The sequence below is a fragment of the Pipistrellus kuhlii genome, unplaced genomic scaffold (genome assembly GCF_014108245.1).
Source record: "Pipistrellus kuhlii isolate mPipKuh1 unplaced genomic scaffold, mPipKuh1.p scaffold_m20_p_4, whole genome shotgun sequence".
In the NCBI taxonomy this organism is placed as follows: domain Eukaryota; kingdom Metazoa; phylum Chordata; class Mammalia; order Chiroptera; family Vespertilionidae; genus Pipistrellus; species Pipistrellus kuhlii.
Window position 1 is genome coordinate 40,709,610 of NW_023425540.1, and position 12,566 is coordinate 40,722,175.

The 12,566-nt window shown below is 38.4% G+C and overlaps 1 protein-coding gene across 1 annotated transcript in view; it reads right to left on the reverse strand.

Moving 5' to 3' along the window:
* HAPLN1 (hyaluronan and proteoglycan link protein 1) overlaps nt 1-12,566 on the reverse strand; it is a 66,198-nt gene that overhangs the window by 6,036 nt on the left and 47,596 nt on the right. Inside the window, exons 3-4 of the mRNA XM_036410705.2 lie at nt 3,821-4,192; nt 756-1,058 (exon numbers count right to left, since the gene is read on the reverse strand). Of these exons, the coding sequence (XP_036266598.1) occupies nt 756-1,058; nt 3,821-4,192 (675 nt within the window). The remainder of the gene's footprint in view (nt 1-755; nt 1,059-3,820; nt 4,193-12,566) is intronic.

Below are 12,566 nucleotides of genomic sequence, written 5' to 3' on the forward strand. Positions count from 1 at the left end.
AAGAAACAAACCCCAGACAACATCATAGCTTAAACTACCCTAAATAATAAGAGAGGAATATACTGATTATCCGTTACGCTATGAGGCCTAATGACGGACTGCATAAGGACCGGATCACAGACGGATTCGCAGGAGGGTGGGGCAGCTAATTACAAGCGGGAGGCGGAGAGCTACAGGAGTGGCAGGTCAGCAAGCTGTGGAGGAGTGGGGGACAGGACAGCAGTCGGAGAGCTACAGGCGGGCTGCAGCAACCTACTGGCACACAAATTCGTGTGCAGGGCTACTAGTTTCATAATAACAACCAGACATAATAAAACCTAAGAATAGTGGAAGTCTACACTTTTGCTTGACTTCTGTGGATTTAAAAAAAAAAAAAATTAGGACATCAAAGAACTTCTTATATCTTTTCAAACTGGAGCAATAGTTCAAAGCTCTTATCTTTTTAAGTAGATAGGATTGAAAGACAAGTGTAGCATCCTAGTACCTATTCGTCTATGGTAGGGGTGTCGAACTCAATCAGAGAAGGGGCCAAAATCTAAAATCCAGCCTAAATCGCGGGCCGAATGGTTTACTGAACAGTCATAAACTGTCATTGTGATGGAAACGCAGCGGAGTGCAGTGATGACAGCGCAGTGCGGGCCACATTGCAAGGCCTGGGGGGATGGATTTGGCCCGCAGGCCTTGTGTTTGACACATGTGGTCTATGGTATAGGGAAGAAGACAGTACAGTTAATATTTTTTTTTTTTTTTTATACCATTGAAGTTGGATGTGAAGCAAAACACATCATATCTGCTTTTCTCTTTGTCCCAAAACCCGTAGTTCCTGACACCGGGCACAGTGTTCTGGCCTCCGCAGGGCTCCCTGGGCTTGGTGATGGGGTATTGCACAGAGCCGTCGCTGAGCCAGCCAGCGTTGCACCAGTCCAGCCCACCCCGCCAGGCGTCGTACAGCTGGTCGAAGGAGGCAATCACAGCATCCTGGTTCAGGCAAGCCTGCTGTGCTTCATGGAAGTTGAGATTATAGCGCCCCAGTCGTGGGAAGTAAGGGAATACCACACCTGCCCAAAGGAGAGAGCATGGGGTTATTAGTGGAACCAGAGTCACAGGTAGAGGCAAGTCACATTTTACTGGAAAAAAAACAACCCACAGCAACAGGATCTGCATCAGATGAAGTAGTAGTTTTTGGACAACTTAAAACAGGAGTCAAATGAGGTTTCGTGTGCAGGGCTACTAGTTTCATAATAACAATCAGGCAATAAAACAATCAAACAATCTCATGGTCCCTCTCCCCTTCAAACAGCCGGTCAGCTCTGAGCATGTCCCTGTGTGCTTATTTGGTTTGATAACTTCAGTGATTTATCTCTTTTGCTAAGAGTTCAACTCAAGCCTTGAAATTCTCCTTTCTGAAATTATTCACTTGCAGATTATATTTTCTAAATAGCTCTCCTTGATAATTTACCATCTGCTACTGGTTATTACCTAAAAGTGTATTCCTGAGCTCCCTTTGTCTTGGAAAAAAAAAATCAATATTGAATACTAAGCATGGTAGGGGATGTAGAAATAGTGCTGAAAGAGAAGGTATTTATCAAAATTCACAATGTTATTTTCTTAGTAATTATTCTTATATAATTACTTGATTTAATATTGTATTTTAAATGCAAGAACAAGCATCAAATGCAGATATATAATTTGTTTTATATGTGCTCCTAAAAACTTGCAGATAAGTAACTTTCACTTAGAAGGCTTCTGATTTGGAGACACCCAAAAGTGAAATCATTTGCATATCTATCAAAAATCTAATTAAACAGTCTTATTTCATCTTAATGAAGCAATTCTTTACTAGGAAAAACACCACCATAAAAAGCATTATAGCTCTCTTATTTGTTTCAATTTTTACTATAGTCTTCCTCCCCCTTCCCTCCCCTGTCCTATACAAGGTATGTACAGAATAGACATCTGTTGATTCAGTTCATGCCAAAGAATTAAGTTAAATACTTGAAAGGGCAGAACCCTTAGCAAATGTAAATGGTGGGACTTAGCACCTGGTTTTGCCTGGGAAGATACAATGGTTTTCCAAAAGCATTTTCTTTTTCAGTCAAATAATCATGAGAGGCGATTGAGCTGTCTTACAAATTGCTGCACAATTACTTTAAAAGACAAGGATTACACATGAAAGCAAAGTTGTACCCTTTGCTGGACTTTAAGAAGGACTACTGCATCAAAATATCTCCCCCATAGTTGCTAAAATTTAATTCCTTTAATGTAATTGTTCAAGTCCTTGCCTTGGCTTTTTAGAATATAATTAGAAGTAATTAATATTTTACCATGTGAAATACAAAACATTGTCCCACTGACAGTAATTTGGTGAACTATATCACATGTGCTATTTTTTTTTTTTATGAGACTGCATACCCTACTGAAGATGAATGTGCAATTCACTAAGAGTGTAACCAGTACAGAGGAAATGTTTTCTTTTATAAGTTGCCCTGGAAGACTCTACAGAAATTTCAATAGCCTGGATCAAGTCGCGTCCACCGAAGGATTCTGCAGGGCACGTTTGTCCCTCTGGGGCAGTCCAGCTGGCACTGCCCACGGCAGGCAAAGATCCAGGAAGGCTTCCCGATCTCATCCTGCCTTCTCAGGTTCTTGGCTGAGGGATCTGTGAGCTGAACCAGAGCCAGAATGAAGGAGGGAAAGACTCTCTGGGTTGCCACTGCCCCCTGCAGTGATGACGGAAGGGAAGGCTGGAGGTGGCTCTACCTAAGAAGAGCCGTGCCCAGGCATCTGGTAAGAGCCTAATGAGCAGCGGAAGGAAGGGCCACAGTGCGCTCTGTCCCCTGGGGCCTTACGTCTTCGTTCCTCAGCTACCCCACGAATGCTGCTATCAAAATGCTCAACTTATCCGTAGAGATTTCTTTAGCAGCTAAACATCAAGTGAAAGAAAAGTCTTGAAGTCTCTCAATGTGGAAAGAGGAAAAAGTTATATGGTTTGAGTTCCATTTCTCATATGGATCAAGATGATAACAGTGGAGAATGTAGAGCATTTTACTTTAAAATAATTTTTAAAACCATGACAATATTTTGGGTTTAAATTTGCTGTAGTATATTTAGTTGACTTCCATGGGTGTTAGGAAAAAATTTTTCTTTAGTAATTAGTCCTTGACTAATCACGGAATGTCACTGAAATAATATTGATTCAGTTTTGAGATATGTGAGAAACCAGTGAGTTTCCCCACTGGTGGGGCATTTAGAGTGAGTGGGCTTTGGGCAGAGGGGACACAGGATGATGACAAGGACACTTTTTATTATTCAGCTTTATATACATTTTTGTTTTTGAATCTACTTAATGTATTATATGTATAAAATTTTACCTTATTGTTAAATTAAGTTTTCACAGTTACTTTACAGAATACAATTGCATGTGCTTCAGTTAGTAGATGTCCTTCAAAAAATGGTCATTATTTTGAAACTAAGATAATTTTAGAAGTATAATAAAAAGTATCAAATTGGAATTTCTTAATAATTATGTAGTGAGATTTAAATTTTGAATAGTATTGGGCAGTTTCCGAATATTATTATTAATAATTCAGTTATACTGCACATTTCTCCTACGTGCAAATGGCTTCGATTTTGCACATAACCATTGTGTGTACATTTCAAAAATGGAACTTGAAATTATAGACAGACTATAAAATTCAAAAGAATTGAAAAATATTCTATGAATGGACTTTTGGTTTCTCACATCATCCACTGGTCATGAAAAAGAAAGAGTAATGATTAATTATAATTTCTAAGTTTGACATGATTTATAGATGCTTACCTTGTAAATCTAATGACACCACAGCAGTATCATCTTCTAATCCTTCAATCACCTCACACTTATATTTCCCATAATCCTCCAGGGTGAGGTCTGTGATCACCAGGGAAGCATCGTTATCGCTGCCTCCTTTCAGAAACACTCTCCCCTGGTAGCCTCCGTAGGCTTTCTTGTGGTATCCCATGGAAACAAAAACGTCCACTTCCTTGAGGTAATCTGAAGTGAGCTTGGTCCACTTAATTCGGATTTTGTGGGTTCCTGAGCCAAATGCCATAGGGTCTCGAAAAAACTTACATGGCAGTGTAACATTGCCACCTCTATGTGAGAATACCTTGGCTTGTTCTGCTTCCACCAGTAGATGGGGACCATTTTCTGCTGTAATTAAAAAAGAAAGAAAAGAACAATTAATATGCGTTCAGACATTTTTATGAAATGAAATATGCTACCTATACAGGGTATCTGTTGAACAGTAACATTGGGTAATAAGCTTCTTTGCATTATTGAACAGTAGTCTCTTTGAACCACCTAGAAAGATACCTCTGATACTTAGAGGGCATAAAGTAGCTATGTCTTTTAAACCATTGATAAAAGGAAAAATATGCTATAATCACTAAGAAATATTGGGTATAAAGCTCCATGATCATCTGAAGTTTGGTGATTTCATAATAAATTTTATTTTTTATATTTAAATATAAAAATGTAGAAACAAGAAGAGAACTGACAAAGTACCTGGGCTATTTCATCAATATAAACCAAAAATTTTGTAGGCAAACTTTTCTCTTCATAGGTGAGCTAATACAATAAATATGTATTGTATTTATGGAAAAAGTATAAAACAACCTGACTAACTTTTATTATACTTCTGGCCAAAGAACTTAGAATAACCTCACATATGGCCTCTATTCAAATATATACTCATGATTAAAATGTCATTCTGGAGCATGTACATATTTTAAGCAGCATGTACATATTTTATTTTCACAAAAAGTATTTTTAGCAAAGGCTTTATAAAACCTCCAGATTTTGAAATCTATTGAATGTTAAAAGTGTATCCAAAGTTATACTTGTTTTCCAAATAATTACTTCTTTATTCCCTTAAATCTCCATTTCCCTTTGTTTCCTGCTATTTCTTACTTAACAGTTATCTTATCACATCCGCCTTTCATTTCCTTGCCCTTTTGCTTTCCTCGTTGTCCCTCCTCCAAGGACTTTATTGCCTTCCAGAGAGGACTGCAGAGTTCTAAGCTTGCCAAGTCAGCAGGCCTGTCGTTCTCCAGAGAGCCGGCTGCTATTCTCAGATCTTGGCTTTCTCTGGGGTTTCCCCTGGTTAGCTCATTGTGTTTCTGACCTTGACAAGGTCTCTTGAGGATGTGCAAGATTTGAAAATGAGAAAGTGATATAAGGACTCCTGGAAACACAAAGCTTCTCATCTATACACGGCTTTCAAAGGCTGCCAAAACTGCCTTTCATGTAGCCCTTCCTGCCTTTGACAGGTATGTACTGAGGAACTTTTGGCCATGAATCATTTAAGATACACAAGATACCATGAAGAGTAGCCACTCATCTCCAGGCAGATCTCAAAACGTACTCAATGGCAAACATAGGAGTCAGATTTTAAAATATAAAAGTGTACAAAAATAGATGCAATGGTTTTATTTTTATCATATAGCAAACAGAATTATGTAATGTTGAAAAATAAACATAATTTCACGTATAAGTCAGCCCCAATCCTCAGAAACTGAAAAGCCATCAATAATCCCACTTTGAAGAGATTTTAAAAAATAGGACAATTGCTTAATTAAAATGAATCATACATATCATTAAGCATTTCCTTTAGATTCTATTTTTTATCTCCTTATTTTAGGACCCCAGAATTATAAGAGATGAAAGGTAAATCTATCCCACTCTATCCTACATATAATTTCCCCCCTACCCTATCCCTAATGACTGCATCCAAGTTCTACCTGAAAAGTCTTCTTTCTGGGAGGAGGAAAAAAAGCTGTGGACTAAGTTTGCTCAGTGATGTCTGAGGGCCACAGGGAACATCTCCCCAGATCCTTGGGAGGACACTTGGGAGTTGGGCCTTCTCCTGCAGGACTTGAGTTTAGACATGACACACAGCTGCAAGAGGTTGCCATTTTTGCCCTGGTGGGTTTGGCTCAATTGATTGAACATAATCCTGTGCTCTGAGAGGTCACTGGTTCAATTCCAGATCAGAGCACATGCTTGGGTTTCGGGCTGTATCCCCAGTAGGGGGCGTGCAGGAGAAAACAGATCGATGTTTCTCTCATCCATGTTTTTTCTCTCTCCCTCTCCCTCAAAAAAATATATTTTAAAAAAGAGGTGGTAGTTTTATGATTCTTCTAAGCTTTGTAAAGTCAAAACTAATGCCCAAATGCACTGGGATAGGGGTATTACAGTAGTTAGGCAAAGGGCTTTTATGTGATAAAGATCTTGTTCTAGTTTCATCTCCTTAATTTACTGGGTGTGTAGCCTTGAGCTCTTTCTGCAATTTCTAAATCCCAACTTTATTATTTGTGTATTAGGTGGTAATATCTACTATATACTAGTAGACACATAAAGCACTTAAAATAATGGCTGACCCAAAGCGTCCACTCACTGCTAACTGTTCCTACTGCAAATCTTTTCCACAATATTTCTCAAATATGACACTGCCTGATACTGAGAATAATTTTGGCATATATTAACCTATATTATAATTTATTTATTCATTTTTGATCCATGTGGAGTAAAAAATATACAAAATACCACCTGCATTATACAGGAAACTTGGAAATTATTGTGTGGTTTAGCATAATCATAAGGTGTTCCAGAATGAATACAAGATCTGAGTGTTTTATAAATTAAAGAGTTAAAGCAAAGATCAAACTCTTGTGCAAAGGACTGCGACTTCTAATTTTTTTCTGTGGTTAACTGTAAATCATCTTGTAGTATTTTAGAAGTATAAGCTTCTGACTTTTTTTTAGGCACTGTTTATTTTACTCCAGCATTGTGAGTAGATGGTGACTTTGTGCTATGATATTGAGAACTGAGTCCACTGGCTTTCCACAAAACAATGTTTCTAACCAGCCAGAATGCATAAATTTCTACCATTTTTATTTCTGTCTTTTTTGGGGCTAGGTGTTGAGGTAATAAATGCCAGAAATCTCTGACTGAAATTCAAAGAACCCCAAGATAGATGTGTAAATTGCAACACATTGAGTGACTGAGAGCCATGTTCATGAGCCTAAACTCCTGATTTGACCTGTTGAGACTATCGTATTTTGGTAGTTTTGCTTGTTCTTAGAATATCCACAGTGCAAAGTATAGAGCATTGAAGGTGGATGGGGAGTGGCCTGTTGTAGAACAGGTGGGATGCATGCAGGAGCACTGGCCAGCGAGTCAAGAGCTCTGAGTTTCATTGCAGGCTCTACCAAGATTTAGCTATTTGAGTGACAGGTATATTTGAGCAACAGATCTTGAGTTTAAGATTCTTATCAGGCTTGCAATGGCAAGCTGTCAGGATAGTGATCAGCCAGGAAACACATTAAGCTGGAGACGAAGAGGGAAGGCACAAAGAGCAGGAAGGGGACTGAGTGCTGAAAACAAACTTCCCGTTGTCTTGCCTAGAGGAAGTCTTGCATCTGATCACTGGATGTAAAATCCTGGACCACTTAAATTTATGTTTAATCAAAACTGTTTGATCAACATGCAGTTGCAAAACAAATATAATGTAATAGATAAAAATAGATCTTGGTAATCAGAATGAGTATTGCTTGTTTTCCTTTAAAAAAAAAACAATATGTAATAAATATAATAAAACTAGGAAGCTTACATGTGCTTATTTGGGTGTTTTCAATTTTCCTTAAGTTCAGTTTGTAAGTTACACAAGTTCCCTATTTCTGTTAGTGAGTTTCAATGACACTGACTTGAAAGTTTTGATGCCCTTCAAAGACCACAGTTGTCTCCAGGGGAAACAGCAGGACCTCGTTATTATTTTACAAATTTTGTGAAATCCAGAGGACGCCGTTCAGTTTCACCAAATTATAAAAGCAGTGGCATGACCAAAGGACTGATTTTTGTGTTGCTTTATAATTTAGGTGAAGTCTTTCAAATAGGAAAAAACAACAACAACACACAAGTAGCTGCAGAAAAACAATCTAGAAATATGGCATTGGGCTATTTATTGTTCTCAGTTTTATTAAAAATATAATCTCTTTTTTTGTTTTTTTGCCATTCCTTGGCCAAAAATGTAAAGGTAACAGAAAGAGGAGAAGGTGCTACAGATCAAAGTTTTTTTGTTTTTGTCTTTTTTCCCCCTCAAAATAAGTTATGGATTTGGAAATAACCCATCTTGATTGGTTACTTTCTCACTAGTGTATAGATGAAGTAGCCTACAGATTTTTGGACTTCCTAGACCAATAAAATGTAAGAAAGAAAAACAAAAAATTGGGGAATATAATATGGCTGAATAAGGTACTAAACTAGGAAATTAAAAATACCCCCCTATCCCACCATCACCTGAATTTTTTTATTGTGGAAAAATATACATAGCAATTGTCATTTTTAAAGTGTACATTTCAATGGCATTAATTACTTTCACCATGTTGTGAAACTACACCCCCTACCTATTTCCAAACCTTTTCATCATACCAACAGAAGGCTAATTCCTTCCTGATATTCCAAACTGGGAGGCAGGGATTCAACTGTCAGCTTCAAAATTAGTCGTTTGAAAAAACTGCACAGGTTTTAAAAACAGTTCCTTGTTTTCGTGACATCTGTTATCACGATGGTGGGTTTGAATGTGTAAGACTAACGCTTGGGAAGCTGTTACTTTCATTAGGGTAGCTGAAGCTGCCGAGGATAAGCAGCCAGAATGGATCTGTATCCTAACTGCTGCGCTTGCCACCATCCACTGAAAACAATCCCTAGGCTTCCCTCTCCACGCCCTGTTCACATTGTTCCTCTCACAGCAACCTAATGCCTGGCACGGGCTAGTGTCTGTGACTGAAATCAACCAGTATGCCTAGAGCCTGTGCTTCCCTATAGCATTAGACATGGAACCTACTATTGCTTTATGCAATTACTAGTAGCTAGCTCTCAAAAATTAAATAGAGGTGTTAAATACAATATTTAAGCAGAATGATAATTTAGACATTGGTCTTTCATTGTACCTTACACATCACATTTGAGTAGGTAAGTACATAAAAAGACAATATGGAGTATCTTACTCATTAAACTCAAACTGTTTATAATTATTTTGTTTCCCTCAGATTGGAATGCATCTAATTTTTCCTAAAATTGTTCACCTGGAGTGAGAAGCTCCCATCATTTCGCTATAATTCTGATGTGTCTGGTCAGCTTTGCGTTGGAAACTTTTATAAGAGTCTTCTTTCTGGTCCTAGCTCTGCCCCACCCCTACCTCTATCCAGCCTTTACTGTCTTTTTGTGTGTGTGTCTTATTGCTTTTGCTTTTCTAAAAAAATATATACTTTTATTGATTTCAAAGAGGAAGGGAGAGGGAAAGAGAAATAGAAACATCAATAATGAGAGAAAATCATTGGCCACCTTCTACATGTCCCCAACTGGGGATCAAGCCCCCAACCTGGGCATGTGCCCTGACCGGGAATCTAGCCATGACCTCCAGGTTAATAGGTTGACACTCAACCACTGAGCCACCTGGCTGAGCTTTACTGTCCTTTTGGAGAGCTGATTACTTTTAATTAGTCAGAGACAGAGCTTTAGTTTCTTGCCCAGCTATTCCTGAATGCAAAGGAAGGACTTGCTCTAGGGCTCAGTGCTTCAGGAAGGGCTGACCTGAAGGGGGCAGGAGAGGAGCTTTACTGAGGATCCAATTTGCCCTCTGCTCTCAACTACTTGAGTTTGAGACTTTGGATTTGTTCTTAGCCTATCTTCGCTTTCATTGTAAGTTCAAACTCTGCCCTAAGAATATGTGGTGCTCCCACCACTTGTAAAAAAAAAAAAAAAAAAAAAAAAAAAAAAAAAAAAAAAAAAAAAAGTATATATGCATAAACTCTATCTGAAAGGATTTACCAGAAACTAATACCCTTGGTAGCCTATAGAAAAGTGAGGAAAAACTCCTTGGAGCAAGCATATCAAACTCAAAGGCAAACACGGGCCAAATAAACAAGGCATGCGGCCCATGGATCGCAAATCCATGGATCGCAAATTTGACATGCATGCCTTGGAGGAATCTTGGGAGAGTTCCACAGTGTATACTTGCACATTTTTGAAATTGTGAACCATGTGAATGTATCACCTATGCACAAACTAAATGAAAATGGTATGAAAAGAAGTTAAATAGCTGATGGAACTTACAAACAAACCTAGAAAATATATACTTAAGAAGCTGGTGACAAAATTGCTATATATTGTCATTATTGAAGGAGTATATATTTGCAGAAGGTCTATTGACCTGTTAATACAATGCCATCTTTAAATATGTCTTTAAAAACATGAAAAACATATCTCAGATTCCATGTTCCTTAAAAATGCTATTGCCAAAAAGTCCTCACTGTTGTGTAGTTTTGAACTATAAAGCAAAAGCCCAATGCTGAAAATGGGATAAGTAACGTTTTCTCTTTGCTGGAAAGTGCTCTCTGCTGTTTTTCACCATCTGTGACCTTGCCTTTGGTCTCACAGTAAGAACTGACTTCTCTCCTCCACCCCATCCCCTACCCCTACCTTCTCTTTGTGACCTGCTGTTTCTCTTCCATGTACAGCTGAACCAAATTGCCTAGAATTGTGTGTTTACAACTTCTTTAAGCGGCATATGTCCTTTCGGTCAAAACCTTCATCATATGACCTGATGTGCCATGAAGCATCCTCTTAGATATTGGCCATATCCATCTTCCTTCCTTGCGTTAAGCTAAATCGTTTCTCTAATGGGAAATTACCCAACACCAAGATATAGTATTGTGTTGGATGATGGAGACCACAAATGTATACCACGTTATTATTATATCCAAGTTTCCGAGTAAAAAATAAGGATAAATGCTATCACTATTTTAGAGCCTAAAGGTTGATCTATGGTAATATTAAAAAAAAAAATTCAGGAACAGTGGAACTTTTTCTCCCCAAAGGATATTTTAGACAAACCTTTGCAATATAAATGTGACAAAAGGTGAGCTTCTCTGCTTGAAATGTGCACCAAGAGTCCCCCTCCCCCACCAATAGCTCTTGAAGGTCAATTGAACACAGTTTAATAAAAATCACTGTGCTGAGATATAAACTTGAAACTCTGTTAATATCCTGAAAAAAAAAATTTTTTTTTCTTAATTTTCTTTTTGTACCAGAAGTAGAAAAGTGAGTTTAGCTCTGTTCTGCTGATTAAGTTCTATGTGAGTTTTATCTCTTCACATTCATTATGATTTCATCTGTTTTTTAACAGAGAGTGTTTATTGGTTAAGTAAATACTCTATGCCCCTTACATTGTGTCACGTAACCTCTCTGTGCCTCAGTTTCCACATCAGCAAAATAGAGTTAAGCCACCTTCTTCCCAGGATCCCAGTGAGAGTTAAATGAGGTCAGATGTTGAGCACTTCTTCCTGTCTGGCGCACTGTGAGTGCCCAGAAAAGCTGGCTCAGACTAACAAATAGTGGCAGGTGTGCAGCAGCTTCTACCTCCACACGGCCTTCTTTACCTGTGCTTTTTCAGAGACACTTCCTAGAAGTTACTATTTCTGAGAAAGCCACATCTTATCAACGCTTGATGATTCCCTAATTGCATTGGTTCTCACCAGGACAAGAGTGCATTTCAGGACCACCAACTAAGAAGCTGTTAAAAGAAATCTATCTGAATCTATATATCCAACTTCTTTCTGCTGCCTCTTGAGTTTCCTTGGGGGTTCCAGACAGTCATCATTGGGAGATAAGGGTGGAATGTGTTTACACAGCTGCCACCCCACCCCTGCCTCATTCCTCTAACTCCTCTGAAGAATCTCCATGGTGACCTGTAGGAAAAATTTCTCCCAAGTCCAAGACCAAGATCATTTTTAATTTTATTTTTATTTAAAAAATATATTTCTTTATTTCAGAGAGGAAGGGAGAATGAAAGAGAGATAGAAACATCAATGATGAAAGAGAATCATTGATCGGCTGCCTCCTACACATCCCCTACTGGGAATGAAGCCCAAAACCCAGGCATGTGCCCTTGGCCGAAATCGAACCTGGGACCCTTCCGTCCGCTCTATTCACTGAGCCAAGCCAGCTAGAGCAAGATTTTTTTTAGTAGTGATTTGATTTGTTTTGGAAATTAACTGAATGGAATAAAATGGGGGCCAATTTACCCACTGCTTTACTTAAAAGGTCCTAAGAAAGGGGAGATGGAGGCTGTATGGCTCCTGTGCAAGAGGAGCATAAGAGCTAGCGTGCCTGAGCTTGAATCTCAGCTTCGCTGCATAATAACCGTATACTGAGGCAAGTGACTGAACCTGTCTCAACTTCAGTGAAGACAGCCACCTTTATCCAGTGTTGCGAGGAGGACTGAATTAAATGACTCAGGTAATGTATTTTCCATTGTGCATCACACTGTAATGTACATATATTAATATTACTGCCACGGCTATGTCCAGCACAACTTGTCCCACAACTAGAGACAATCTTAGTGTTTTTGTCAACTCAGAGTTGTTTGTTTTGGTTAATAATTTTCAGGATGTACATTCATCTATGTTATCAAAGGTTTATGGATAAAGAAATATATTTAATTCTTATTATTTTAGACTTCGAA